General features: G+C 46.1%; 1 protein-coding gene across 1 annotated transcript; it reads right to left on the bottom strand.

The window, feature by feature from the left end:
• Nucleotides 1-372: 372 nt before the first annotated feature.
• Nucleotides 373-13,049, bottom strand: Cfap20 (cilia and flagella associated protein 20). Its single transcript, XM_057753794.1, has 6 exons — nt 12,713-13,049; nt 4,040-4,119; nt 2,685-2,796; nt 1,990-2,178; nt 1,213-1,323; nt 373-786 (listed from the first exon to the last, which is right to left on the bottom strand). The coding sequence occupies exons 1-6, from the start codon at nt 12,794-12,796 to the stop codon at nt 781-783; spliced, it is 582 nt and encodes a 193-aa protein (XP_057609777.1). The 5' UTR covers nt 12,797-13,049; the 3' UTR covers nt 373-780.
• Nucleotides 13,050-14,853: the final 1,804 nt, after the last annotated feature.

Genomic DNA, 14,853 nt, shown 5'->3' with positions numbered 1-14,853 from the left:
TTGGGGGAGGGGGAGGGAATGGGAGGTGGTGGCGGGGAAGAGGCAGAAATCTTTAATAATTAAATTAATTAATTAATAAAAAAATCAGCAAGAAAAATAAAAAAAAAAAAAAAAAAAAAGAGTGTGTAAGAGCAACTTACGTTAGATGCCATTTTGTATTAAACTCAATTTACAATCCACCCCGCTTCCCCTACTAAGAGGACTCTCATGGTGACATCCTGGCTGTAGTCTCTGTTATTAGCTCATCTAGAGTTATTGCTTCAGTCAGCACATACAGGCCTGTCTTACACCGCATGCAAATGGCTCTTCTGTCACAGCAAAAAAGAAAACAACCACAAAAAAGTAAAGTAGAAACAAACTTACAAACCAAGAATATAGCATTTTATTCGTTTCCAGATTATGCGCATCACACAACATATACATATATTTAGATAATATATAAAAGAAAGAATAAACTGTAGGAAGAATATTGGTCTGAGTCTGCCTTGTAGGACGTCTTTAACTCCGTGCATTCGTTGTGAGTGTGTCTCTCCCATGCCAGGGCAGGCAGCACAGGAAACCCCAGCAGTGGTGTGTCACTCAAAGCTCTGCCTTCCCTCACTGAACTTAGAATGCAAGTAACAGAACTGTGGCATGGTCACTGGTGTCCATGACAAAGACATGAAGTCGTAAATGAGCCATAGCACAGTGGATTATTCAAATGTTTCTGCACTGTCTCCATGTAGTTTTTTCTTAACTAAGAGTCACGTCCAGAGTCTGTCCCCCTTAGTTGCCGTTCAGTTATTGCTGAAGGAGAAAAGCAGAAAAGAGCAATCAGTGTCAGCTACTAGAAAACTGAAGTGCAATACCACCAGGCCCCTGCTTCTGATGCCCGAGTGGACATTGGGCCATGGGGATGCAAGCGTGGCTGAATAGGCATGCATGCGAAGTGTCCACAATTGTACACTGCCTGCTTGTTAGCCTTTGAGGCTGACAAAGAATCAGATGGAGGGCATTCTTCCAACAAGACCCGTGAGCAGGAAACAGGAAGGCCTGAGGGGGAGGGGAGATGCACTGCAGCGGGAAAGCAGCAGTCACACAACAGGCCTCAGTTCATCCTAGCTTGGTGCTGCTATGCTGGAGGGAGAACGAAGCCTCCAGTGCAGCTCAGCCAAGGGGATCTCCCAGGCCATGGCTCCCCACCCCTGGCTTCCTTAAGGCAGGATGTCTTACTTTGGCCTTGTTCTGAACAGGGAGATACAGTTTAAATTCTGCCGGCAGCTCATCTTCTGAGTAGAGTCTGTCTGAGAAGTAAACCCTTCGGATGCGACAGTTTGCATGGATCTGTGGAGGCAAGACTCATTTTGACAGGCTGAATGCAACTGTTTCCTCTCTGCCTGATTCTCCCAAAACTACATCTTCGTTAGGAAATTGGCTTTGCTTTGGGGTAGATGCTAATAAGAGAGGGATTCAGGGGCTGAAGAGATGATTCACTGGTTAAGATAATTTATTGTTCTTGCAGAGAGAAGACCTGGGTTCAATTCCCAGTACCCACACCATGGCTCACATCTATCTGTAACTCCAGTTCTAGGGGATCTGATGACCTCATCAGATATCAGGTATATATGTGGTGCACACATATACATGCAGGACAAATATTCATATATACAAAATAATCTAAAAATATTCAAGGGGGCTGGAGAGTTGGCTCAGTGGTAAGAAAACTTTTTGCTCTTGCAAAGAACCCAGGTTCAGTTCATAGTACCATCATACAATAGGTAGCTCACAACCATACCCAGCTCCAATTTCTGGAATCCAAGAGCCTTTTCTGGCCTTCTAGGGCACCAAGCATGAACATGGCACACAGATGTAACTTATAGGCAAAAACCCCCTCAACAGGAACTTTGGCTAGAAGCCCCACATGACTCTGCCACATGTGCCATCATCCAGCCAGCCAGAATGTGTCCTAAAGCCCCTGGTGTGGAACTCCATGTGTGCAAGGCGAAGTACCTGCACTCTCAGGGTCTCGATGTAGTTTGTGCCGTATGCCCGCCGGGTGAAATCAGACAAATTGAACTGAATCTGGTTCCAGCCGTCATCCAGCCGCATGGGCATGGTACAGATGAAAGGCTTGACGCGGGTGGTGCTCTGGTAGTTACTTGCTCGAAACCGTCGGCGAACGTTTTTGTCATCTAGTACCTGCAGCACGCAGAGGAGGGCCACACTGTCTTCATGTTCTCAGGCTCAGAAAAGTCCTTAAGACAAGAATCTGAGCCTCCACAGCCTGGTTCCCAAGGCCAAACTCCAGGGACAATAAACAGGCCAGAGACAGGTCATAGCTGTTCACAGATGGCCCGGAAGTAGTAAGTTTATCTTATCTGTTGTCAAGACAACAGCAGCTGCAATGACATATGACACAGCCAGCAGGCTCTCAGACCACAGAATGATTTCATATTTCTTCCCTGTAAAAGCTCAAAAATACTAAAACAGAAGCAATGACTCAATATTAAATAGTTACCCCCCGAATGTGCATTGTAGCCATTGATTAGATTTTCTGGGTGCTGTTTCTTTAGAATTTCACATTAAATCTTTGGTTTTGAACTCTCTCATGAGAGAGAGCTGCACTGAGCTTTAGCAGAGGCAGGAAAGAGCACACACCAAAGGTTAACGTGCATTCTTACCACCTGGTTCTCCAACACACTCACCTGGACTTCAAATGTAAAATATTTCTTCAGGTTTTTGATGATCATGACGAGGAAAGGCAGTTTAATCCCCAGTGTCTTCTTGGGGTCTGCAGGGCATGTGATGTATGTGGTGCTGTCAGCAGAAACACCAGGGATGGTCACTTGTCTTTCTTCCTTTGCAGTGTGTACAATAACACATGATCCAAGAGTAAAAACTCAAAAGCAACCTAAAGGTCTCAGCTCCGTCACCTAGTGACCCCCTCAAAAGTTCAGTTAGTGAACGCTTTAAAAAATGCCAGGACTGGCAAGACGGGTCAGTGAGTAAAGGTACTTGCTGTTAAACCTTAGGAGCAGTTTGCTCCCTGGGACCCACATGACCTCCAAATGCACACCACGGCACGAGCACAATCCCTCCTTCCCCACATACACATATAAAATAAACAAAATGAAAAGCTATGTCAAGTGTAGTAATCTGCCAGACTGTTAAGTGGCCAGGAGAGCAAGGCCAGCTTGGGCAACAAAAAAGATCATGTCTTTTAAAAAAACAAATCCAGCCAGGCGGTGGTGGTGCACACTTTTAATCCCAGCTTGTGGGAGGCACATCTCTGTGAGTTTGAGGCCAGCCTGGTCTACATAGTGAGTTCCAGGATAGCCAGGGCTACATAATGAGAACCTGTCTTGAATCCCGTCCACCAAAAGATCAAAACAAAGAAACAAACAAAAAACACAAACCCACCCAAACAAAAGTTGAGACTAACAATAAAGTATCTAAAAACCAAAGCCTGGACACTCCTAAGCTACAGAGAAACCCTGTCTCAAAAAACAAAAACAAAAAATCAAAACAAAACAAAATTTATTATGGCTGGGCGGTGGTGGCGCACACCTTTAATCCCAGCTCTCGGGAGGCAGAGCAGCCAATGTTTGTGAGTTAGAGGCCAGCCTGGTCTACAAGAGCTAGTTCTATGTCATCTAGGACTGTTACACAGAGAAACCTTGTCTTGAAAAAAACAAAACAAGAAGTCTGGGAAGTTCTTCTGGTAAAAGAAGATTTTAATTCTGAGGTAAATATGATGATAGAAAAAATAGAAAAAGAAAAACTCTGGGGTCTTGAAAACCATAATGGCTACAACTGGGTGATTAGAGCACTCTCCTATACTCTGGCTAACTGCTCTCTATGCTGGACATGGGTCTAAGCGCCATATTTAATCTTCACACTAACCTGCAGGAAAACAATCGCATTTTGCAGGATGAGGAAACTAAAGCTGCCTGAGACAAGCTGTCAGTGGTGAGGGATCCACAGACAGCCTGATTCTGCTAACACTGCAGCACACTGCCCTCCTGATGCAGCAGTCTACAGAACAGAGCTGGTGACCTACCTGACATTTGTCCCTTCAATCTCTAGCACCAGGGACTGGATGTCATTGTCAGTGATTCTTTTGATGTGGCCATTCCGTACCTATAAGGAAGAAAACTGTCTAGTGTTGACAGTATTTGACAACAGCCTTATACAAACTCTGAGGGTTGAATGAGCCCATTAGAGGAAGAGGGGCCCAAGGCATATGACACACAATTGGCAACAGCATGTCAAAGCCTATGCATAAGGGGTATGGATTCCCTCTACTTGCCATTTGGAATAAATTCCTTCCTGATCTATAACAGCAAAGTCCATCTATTCTTATCCAGCTCCCCCAGAAGCAATATAAACTCACGCAGAGTAGTAAGAGTGCCATTCTCAGCTATGAATGTGGCACCAAGGACTGTGGCTGGGAGGTCCTAAGTAGGAGCCTGGGCTGCCTAGACCTTCCACCAACCACAGCTTCTCTGTCCACAAAGACTGATAAATTACTGTCAGCTGGGCATGGGGACGTACACCTTTAATCCCAGTGCTTTAGAGGCAGAGGCAGGTGGATTTCTGTGAGTCTGAGGCCAGCCTGGTCTATACAGTGAATTCCAAGACAGCCAGGGCTATGTAAAGAGACTCTGCCTCGAAACTAAAAAACAACAACAGGTCTCTAAAAAGGAAGGTAGCAGGTGAAGAGGAAAGCAATACCCTAGCTTGCTTGCGGGCGCACACCTCAAACCTAACTACTAGAAAGCTAAGGCCGGAGATTGCTCTGAATTACAGGCCAGTCTGGGCTATATCGAGACCTTGTCTTTAAAAAAAAAAAAAAAAAAAAAGGTGTGTATATGTATGTGTCCCTTGAGTTTACTCCTGTTTATCCTTTATCTTCTTATATATACTTTTACACTTTTCTCAAGTATGAGGTCAGGTCCTTTCCATACCACAGACAGGCATCTCCATTTTCAGTCAAGCAATCTCTTTCTTTTCTGCTTCACTTTCCTGGCTTATGTTGTCTAAATGGCCTAATTTAAGCACTTCACATATATACAGACATACAGACTACATATAACACAGAATATGAGAAACCCACATTAAATATTAATTCCCTTTCTCAAAATAATTGTTCCTACAAACAAGCATCTCTGAGCACTAAACCCAGAAGCAGCTAACATGCACAGGAGACACAGGGCTGGATGTTCTAACATGGAAACGATCAATAGGTGTGGAAGAGGCTACAGGAAAAAGAAAAATGTGTCTTCTGGGTATGACAAAAGTGAGTGTTGGCTTCATTATGAATGACTAAATCTCACTGACTAAGGCTCCTTGTTCATTAGTCAGTCTGCTGATTACAATTTTATTTTTCACTACATTTACATATAGGGAGAGAGCACCATGGGTCTGACAATACTGTTGTGGAATATTTGTACATGTGTGGCAATCTACTGCTGTGATTGGCTTAATAAAGAGCTGAACAGTCAACAGCTAGGCAGGAGGTACAGGTGGGACTTCCAGGCAGAGAAAGGAAGTAGAAGATAATGGAGGCACAAAGGAGGTTCCAAGGAGGGGAGGGGAAGATGGACATACAGAATATGAAAGAAAGGTTAAAAGCCACAAAGGCAAAAAGCCACAAAGCAAAATGTAGATTAATATAAATCAGTTAATTTAAGTTATAAGAGCTAGTGGGACAAGCCCAAGCTAAGGCTGAGCTTTCATAACTAAGTCTTTGTGAGCTGGCAGCCAACGACAAAGCTTAATCCACCATACTTTTCAACACAGCTCTGTGCTTTCCCATCAGCTTGTGTGTGTTGTCACTGAGTTCGATCAGCCCTCACTGTGTGTGGAGTTCCCCAGGCGACACCTAGAACCACCGCCCACCTTGTTCTACAACTGCTGTGGTCTTGTCTGTGAAGCAGCCAGGAGCAGGATCAAATCCCACACAGCCTTTGGATCTTCTTCAGTGCTCAGGTCTGTGAGGCATAAGCTAAGCGCTCAAATATGTGCTGACTCTGGAATCTATCACCCTAAGAGCTGGCATCTGAATAGGTTCAAGGAGGGCTCTGAACATTCCTGGATAACATATCGACCATGGACTATTATAGGAAGCTGGAGGATCACGGGAGCGTCACAAAGGACGTGAAGCTAGTGGCGTGAAGAACGTTTCTTATAAAACACCCTTTGGTGCCATTTCCAGGCACAGAACGTTGGGCTATCTGGGCCTCTCATCTCTGCCAAAGGAGCAGTTCTTGGGTTGTCAAGACACAAATGTCACATTGAAAAGCTTCTCAAACAAAGCTGGCCACAGTCAATGCCCTCCTGCTTTGAATTCTGGGACACTTTCCAACAGAGATTAAGAGCACAAAGGCTCAAGTCTGTGCAGAACATGCCAGGACTGCCCACCTCCTTCTCCAGAGCTCCCTACCAAAGTAGCAATTTTTTCTCCTTTATTTTCTATGGAAAACCAGGCAACTTCTTGAAGGAGGAATCTATCAGGAAATTACTTCCAAATAATGCGGTGATAAGAGCTGGTAGCATTCCAACAAGATGGAATATTAATTTTACAACATATCACTAGTTATTCTCAACAACATAAACATTTCTTAAGGGGAAGGGAATTCAAGGAACAACATAAACATTTCTTCTTAAGGACAGAGGAATTCAAGGAACTAATAAGTAATTAGGGCCTCAAGTCTACTATTGCTAAAAGGCAACATGTTGCTATTTATCCAACGTTGTTTCAAATCATGGAGTCAATCTTAACATTTCCGAAAAGCTTTCTGTCCAGAGTCAACAAGAGGTCTCCCCTGCTCAGAAAACAGCCAGGTTTCATAGGGAAGAACTAGTAGGAAATTGGCCTTCTGCCCTTCTCTAAGTTTACAGCTTGCAAATCTGACCCACTCAAGTCCTTACAAAGGGAACAATGCCTCCCAAAGCATGCAGAGGGACAGAGGGAGCTAGACAGGATCCCTAGGCCCTCCCCTCAGCTAGAGGCAAGCCAACCCGATTTGTTAGTGAGTTACAATCTCCCCCTTTTAGGTCCCTTTCAAAGGCCTGCAAATCCAAACTCACTGGGAAAAAGGAGTGATGTGCAGATGATGATTCGGGGATATGAGCACTCAAGAACAGGAGACTCCCCAAGTCTCCTCTCTAAGGCTCTGAAACAAGGGAGTGGTTCTTGGGGCAAGGTTTCCAACCTCTCCCCTCTGGAAATGACTACATTAAATTATACAGACTAAGCTGGGGTGTGGTAGTGCATGCCTGTAAACCTGGCACTTGGAAACTAGGAGGAGCTCAGTAAGTTTTGAAGCTAGCCTGGTGTACGCAGCAAATTTCAGGCTAGCCAGGGCTATATACAGTAAGACCCTGTCTCCAACAAAAACAAAGCAAAACAAAGACAGGCTGTCACCGCCTTTGATTGTCTAGGCCTTCCAGGAAGTAAGCCCACCCTCTGAGCAGCTTCTCATAAACACAAGAGGTAGGATGCACGTCGCTCCCCCCCCCCCCCAAGTGTCAACTTCCTTTCCTTAGCTCAGGGTTCACTGGACAGGCCTGGCCTTCGGATGAACATAAATGCATTTGCTGACACGTGGAAGCAGATGTCACTTCATTCTTCCTCTAATTAGATGCTTCTGACATCAATCCTGTCATCCATGATATACTCTCACAATCCCTGTGATTATTATCTTTTACTAAAACTTAAAATTTGTCCCCAGCATTCATACGCCACTCATCGGTTACTTAGTTCTAGGGGATCAGATCTGCTCTTCCAGCCTCTCAAGGTACCTGCACTCAGTTGGTAAACATAAACACAATCTGGCAAGTGCACATGGACACACACACACACACCCCTCAATCTTTAAAGACACTGATGGAGATGCCCACTCTGGAGCTTCCAGAGAAGTTTAAATGAGGAGTGAAGACCCACTCTGAAAGTGGGTGGCACCAATCCACCTTCTGCTCTGACTCCATCATTGAATAAAAAGGGGAAAAATGAATATAAGATTAGTGTCAAAATTCCCTAAGCACTGATTCCTGCTCATCACAAATGTGGAGAAGTTCTAGTTGCATGTTCCTGTTACCATGAACTTGACCATGCCTCTCTCCTCACTATGAACTAACTCCTTAAATAAAGAGCCAATAAATAATAAATAAATAAATAAATTTCTTACCTTTAGTTGTCATAGCAATAAGAAAACTAATATCAGCATGCAAAGCAACAGGTTTAACCAGGCACAGTGGCTGATGCCTGTAATCTTAGCACTCAGCAGACTGAGGCAGGGAGATTATTACACATTTGTGGCTACCTCAATTGTAATTCCAGGGTAGCCTGGGCTACATTGTGAAAACCTTGCCTTGTGTGAAGACCTGAGTTTGGATTCCCAGCACCCACATAAAAGCGGGGCGTGGCTGGTCTTGGTGATGAATACCTTTAATCTCAGCATTTGAGAGGCAGAGGCAGGTGGATCTCTATGAGTTTGAGGCCAGCCAGGTCTACAGAGCAAGTTCCAGGACAGCTAAGGCTACAGAGAAAAACTTTGTCTTGAAAAAAAACAAAGAAAAAAAACAAGTTGGACGTGGCAATGTACTGCCTATAACCCCAGCGGAGGGGGTTAGGGTGGGCAGACAGGCAGATTCCTGGGTTCCCTGGTTAGCCAGCTTAGAAGACATTCAATGTTTGCCTCCACAAGCAAACACATCAGCACATAAACTCCAGAACACACGTATGTACATACACACTACCCACAAACACTCAAAAAAGGAAAAAAATGGATTTCATAATGATATATGTAAACATGATTACATTTTATTCTTAATCATTCCTGTGAACCCTGACCCTACCCCAGCCCCGTCATTCTACACATGAAGTATGTGGGGCTTTTGAATCCAAGTTACTGGAAATTATAAAAGAGAATGATCTTCAGTACTACAGACACCAAGGGAACAAACCTTAAGCTCATCTCCCAGTTCTTCTCCCAGGCTTTTCATGGTTGCTGGGCAACGAATAAAGAACACTGATTTTTCTCTCCCTTTCTCAGTGTAAGCCCCAGGGAGGAGGGTCAAGATGAGGGAAAAATAATACTAAAGGGATAGGAGGAAGCTGGCCAATGTCCACAATTCTGCAGCATGATTCAAAAATAACATATTAGCTGTACCATTCCCACTCCCTCCCCCCACTTTCATTTTCTGGCTCCACTCACTCCTCCCGGCAGGCAGCTGAACCCTCAGCCATCTGGCATGTCCTCTTCATGACACATGTCCTAATTTACATTAAGCCCTGAGAGCAGGCCACTGCAGCAGGAAGTGTCTGCCTATAAGGCCAGGGTCTGACTCCAAGTCAGAAAACAGGCAGAGGGAGCCCTCTGTGGGAAACTGTGGTCATAGCTCAGGTTCTTGGGCTATTCTCCACCTGCAGACCTTTTTAGGACTTCTTACACAGCAGACAGGCAGTCAGAACTCACTCTGCAGACAGGCTGGCCTCTGCCTCCTGAGTCTGGGATTGAAGGTGTACACAACCACCTCCTAGCTTAGCTTAAAGTGTTTCTTGAAAGGGCGCCGCTTCTTGAAACTAACCAGAACTCACTGTGTTTTCAGCCAGTTACAGTGAAAGCCAGCAATGGTTAAAATAAAGACTGACCTTGGGAAAGAGAACATTATTCTACTCTATCCAAAGGCACTCAATTCCATTCATGGGATGACTTAACATTCACCAGCAAGGTTTGCCAAATTAAAAGTCTAGGGTCTAGGGCCAGCACAGTGGCAGCAGAAACCCTGCAGTCACGCCTGATGTCCTGAGTTCAGTTCTTAGACCCCTGTGGGGAAAGAAAAAAAAAAAAACTGACTCCTAAAAGTTGTCCTTTGACCTCCATGGGCACAGGCATGATCACACACACGTGTGCACGTGCACAAACACATAATAATTTATTTAGTTTTAATTCTGGCGAGGGATTTTCTTCACCGTTAAGAAGAGGAAGGGGACCCAGTCATCATGACTATCCAACAACACCAACAGACTCTGCTAAGTCACAGTGCCTATGGAAACAGAAAGGGCAGCAGCTGAGGAGCAGGTGAGAGGGCGGCAGGATGAGAGCAGGACCCAGAAACCATCCACGGGATTCCGGTGCTGCAGCCAAGAGGACAGAAAGGCACGCGGCACTGTGCATGACGAGGAACACTTCTTCTGCTTCTTTTTTTTTTTTTTTAACATATTTTTGTTTTTTGAGACAAGATCTCACTGTGTCACCCTGGCTGGCCGGGAACTCACAGAGATTCACTTGCTTCTGCCTCCTGATTAAAGTTGTGCCCAGCAAGCTCTAACACTGATAATTAATGTAAGATTTGTTGGTTCTAGAACTTAACATTAAACAACCTGCTGATTTTTTTTTTTTTTTTTTTGGTTTTTTGAGACAGGGTTTCTCTGTGGTTTTGGAGCCTGTCCTAGAACTAGCTCTGTAGACCAGGCTAGTCTCGAACTCACAGAGATCCGCCTGCCTCTGCCTCCCGAGTGCTGGGATTAAAGGCGTGCGCCACCACCGCCCGGCTAACCTGCTGATTTTTTTTCTATGCTCTTGGTCTAAAAACTGTACTACAAGCATCTCTTTCAGGAAACTTAGTATAGCCAAATCTTAACTAAGTTCAAGTGTGAGAGGAAGGAAGCCAAGGTTCTGTATTGATAATAAACTAACTCAAGGCAAGCATCAGAGCAGTGCCTCCTCTGACCTGTGACCCAGAGACTGAGGGCAATGTAGGTGGACCTGGAGTGAAGGTCAGGCAGCAACAAGTGAAGAGATTTTTAGTTGTGGAGAGTGGACTTGGTGCAGCAGGAGCCCCACTGAGGAGGAGAGGGGAGCCTGGTGAGGAAGCCTGGAGAACTAGGTAAGCAGGTGGCAGACAGCCTCCTGGGCCTCGGTTCCCCAGAGACACACTAGAGGTTTGGGAGTGGAAAAGACAAAGGACCATGACTGCATTATTTTAATTTCAGAAGCCTAAGCAGATGCTACACCTAATCTTTCAAGATTGTTCTTCATAGAAACCAAGTAGGCATTCTCCCTGTGCAGAGACTCCAAAATCAAAACAGTATATATTTGTGTTTAGTCCAAATAAAGCACTGAAAACATGTAATTCATTTATTTTATATTATGAAGATTTGGCTCAAAATGAATGCTCTGAAGTTTTCTTCGCCAAAATGTCTGTTTAATTTGCTCCGTGCAATCCTGCTGTAACCATGCTTCATATGTGTTTATGTCATCAGGGTACCATCGGACCTCTAGTGGCATTGTTAAGGGACACAGCACACCATGGTTACTCTGCTTTCATAGGCCATGTGTAAACATGTTGACTAGTCAAAAAGCCATGCTTGGAAAAAAAACAACCACATCGCAGATCAAAGTCAGGGGTGTTAAATGGATGAGAGCTGGTAAAAGCTTTGCCACTCCCCTCCCAACCATTCTCTGGACCTGCTCTGACTGCTGTACACCAACACTTCACACAAGCCCGCTCTTTCCATACCCTCTGGCCATAACTGTCAAGATACCAAGACTGGTGAGCCACCTTCCTCCCAGCACCTCCAGGCGGACTCACCCTGGCTTCTTTGCAGAGGTCTAACTTAAGAGCTCCTGATTCATTTTGAAGTGAACAAAAGTTCAAGAGCATGGGGGTGGGGGTGAGGGGTGGGAGTTAAGGGTCTGCTTCCTAGACTGTTCACTGATCACAGATCGGATCTTGTGGAGCTCTCAACTGTCTTAACCAAATGACATGATACTCCAAACACGCTTCTCTCAAAGCTGTCCTCAGAACACAATTGCCTAGCAGTGACAAGCGGAAGGCAAGGCAGGTGCTCTCTCAACCACTGTGTGGCCCAAAGTCCTCCTTTGCAAATAAGGAAAGGCACTGTATTGTTCTAGTTCCACTACCAACAGACTTGGCTTACTTCGTCCACTCTACATACCACCTCTATGAACACTCTACCGGTACATCGCCGCCTCCCTTCCCCCCTGAAGAGGGCAGAACTAAAGATATTCCCTAAATCGCCAGCTTCTGCATCAGAGTGCCCACTTTATATGTTAACAAAACAAAACGGTCCAATTGACTACCCCGGGAATCTTCATGAGAAATGAAACGCCAAGATAATAAATGCAGACCAACTCACATCCAGCTAGATCTTAACATCTCCAAAAGTGGCCAGGGAGGGCCACCAGCTCATGTGGTACGCGAAAATACCATCCATTCTATAGGAGGCCTGGGAAAAAGAAATACGGGGGCTTGGCACTGGGTCCGAATTTACGGCTCCTGAGAAGCCTATGACAACCACCATTTTGCAGTTTTCTCAATGGAGAAAGCCGATAGGGGAGGAACAGTACAGACTCCAAGTCACAGAGGGCTTGCGGCAGGTTCCAAAGGTTAGCCTGTCAGCATTCAGCGAAACGGAGGGAGCTAATGGATGAGACCTGAACGCGTCTGGGTTGGCCCGGGCGGTTGTGGGTGCGCCTCTGCTCAGGACGTCTGGGACAAGGGTCCTCCGTTAACAGAGCAGCACAGTGCCTGGCACCGGCGAACACGTGCATGCCTTTTCATCACGTTTCCAGCTAGGCGGTGGGCACTCTGCACCCATTCTACCGACCGGGAAGCCGAGGCTCAGCAGCCACACCCTCACGGGGGCAGCGAGGGCTGAGGGGCCGGTCCCGCCCACGCTCCGCCCCGCCCGGCCGCTCACCTTTTTGTCCCAGATCTGCAGGGGCTTGCTGCCGATGCTGTAGAGGATGGAGAGGAAGCCGCTCTGGAACGTGTTCTTGAACATCTCGCCAGCCGCGGCCCCGCAGCCGCCCTAGGCCCGGGACTGGAAGTCGGCACCGAGCGGCGAAGGAGAGAGGGGGCCGCCGGTCCGAAAGAAGGACGCTGAGCTGCAGCCACTGACGGCGGGAAGCAGCGGCGGCGCGACGCGGATCCGCAAGCCTGGGCGCGCACAGATCCACCTCAGCACCGAAACCACAGCAACTGCCGCCCGCGCCGCAAGCCTGCCGGAGAGGAGGCGGAGCGCCTCCGTGGCCCGCCGCGGATCCCTCCGCACCCCTGAGCCCGCCTCCCGGAGGCGCATCGCCCAGTCCCGCCGCAGGACGAGCGGCTTCCGGTTTCTTCTGCCCTTAAGACCGCTCCTTCCTGCCTCCGCGGGAGCGGAACTTGGTTGCCAAGGGACTATTTCCCTCCTCTCCCCGCCGCAGTCCAGACTTGGTTCCTCACAGCGGAAGGAGACATCGAGTTCACCGCACGTGTTGACAGTGCGGCGTAGTGTCATGGGAACCGGGCTGGCGTGTAGGGGACGGGGTCACGTCAGGCCCCGCCCCTGTAGGGCGGACCGAGTGAGGCAGGCGGCTTTCTGTGAATGACAAATGTTCCCTGGAGTGGTGGCGCCATTATTTAATCCTAGCGCGGGATTTAATCCCAGCAGAAGCAGAAGGAGCTCTGAATTCGAGGCCAGCCTGGTCTACATAACAAGCTCCAGGACATCCAGGACTCACAGAGAGTATTGAACGCCTTATTTACATCATCACCTTTAATTATCAGGTCAATGGTGAAGAAGATGCTGTCAAAGCAATATTCTGGGCGAAATGTATCGCCTTAAATGCATTGGATAGAAAACAAGAAAGCCTAAACATTGAGATAAAAGCAGAAATTAATAAAAAACAAAATTAGATTGGTTGAGTTGAACCAACAGCTGATTTTTTTAAACATGCGTCAATTCCTGGAACATTTTAGGAAAAACATAAACTGGTATTTCAAGTAGAAGGAATTCTCAAATGTGGGAGATTTCCCCTGCCTCTGAGCGTCTTCCTCGGTGGTATGTTGTGCATTCAAGGCTTCTGTTATGTGTTCTGGCACACAACAGAGTTTGTGCAAATGCAAACATTTTAGCAATTTTTATCATCATAGTTACAAACCCCTGTGTGACAAGTGTATGAAATGACTTACCCTGTATTAACTTACTTAGTCCTCACATCAAAGCTTTGAACACTCCAGGTAGAATTTCTACATACAGTAAAAAATATTAATTTTATTGTATAAAATACAATATATGGGGGCTGAAGCGATGGCTCAGTGGTTAAGAGCACCAGCTGCTCTTCTGGAGGACCTGGGTTCAATTCTTAGCACCCACATGGCAGCTTATAACTGTCTGATCTCACGGAGATCCACCTGCCTCTATCTCCCAAGAACTGGAATCAAAGGCGTGCACCTTGTAATCAATAAACCCCAATGCATTTGCATCAGATACTGGTTCTGTTGTGGTCTTAATTGGTGTGTGTGGGTCCATGACATAGTCATTACAAAACAAGACCAAAACATTCTTAGCATTCTTCAATTAACCAGAACAGTTAGCCTGAAGCAGAGCTACAGAAGTCAAAAAACAAGGTTAGTACACTTAGAAACTGTCCCAGAACTATGGACTTTGATGCATTAGGACTTTATTTTAATTTGACAGGTGGTACAGTCTTTATACTGAATTTTACAGCCTCAATGGCATTTCCATTATAGAGGCCAAAGAGGCATTTGATCCCCTGGAGCTGGTGTTATAGGTAGTTATGAGTCAGCTGATGTGGGTGCTGGGAATTGAACTCCGGTCCTCTGGGAGATAGAATTTTTTTGTTTTTGTTTTTCAGGACAGGGATTCAAATGAATAAAGTCCTGAGTGAATGTGTGCTGTGGACACAGCACAGCCATCAAGGATCCCAGAGCCTCAGATCCATGAAGGAATGGTGAAGCCTTCCTCTGGTCCCAGAGCAGATGCTGAGAGTGTGTGCGAACATGTCCATCATAGCTTCCTACCCCTGGATATTTACACCCTGAAGACTGCTCCCTCAC

The sequence above is a fragment of the Chionomys nivalis genome, chromosome 21 (genome assembly GCF_950005125.1).
Source record: "Chionomys nivalis chromosome 21, mChiNiv1.1, whole genome shotgun sequence".
In the NCBI taxonomy this organism is placed as follows: Eukaryota; Metazoa; Chordata; class Mammalia; order Rodentia; family Cricetidae; genus Chionomys; species Chionomys nivalis.
Note: the sequence above shows the minus strand (reverse complement) of the source record. Positions and strands in the feature narration are given on the sequence as shown.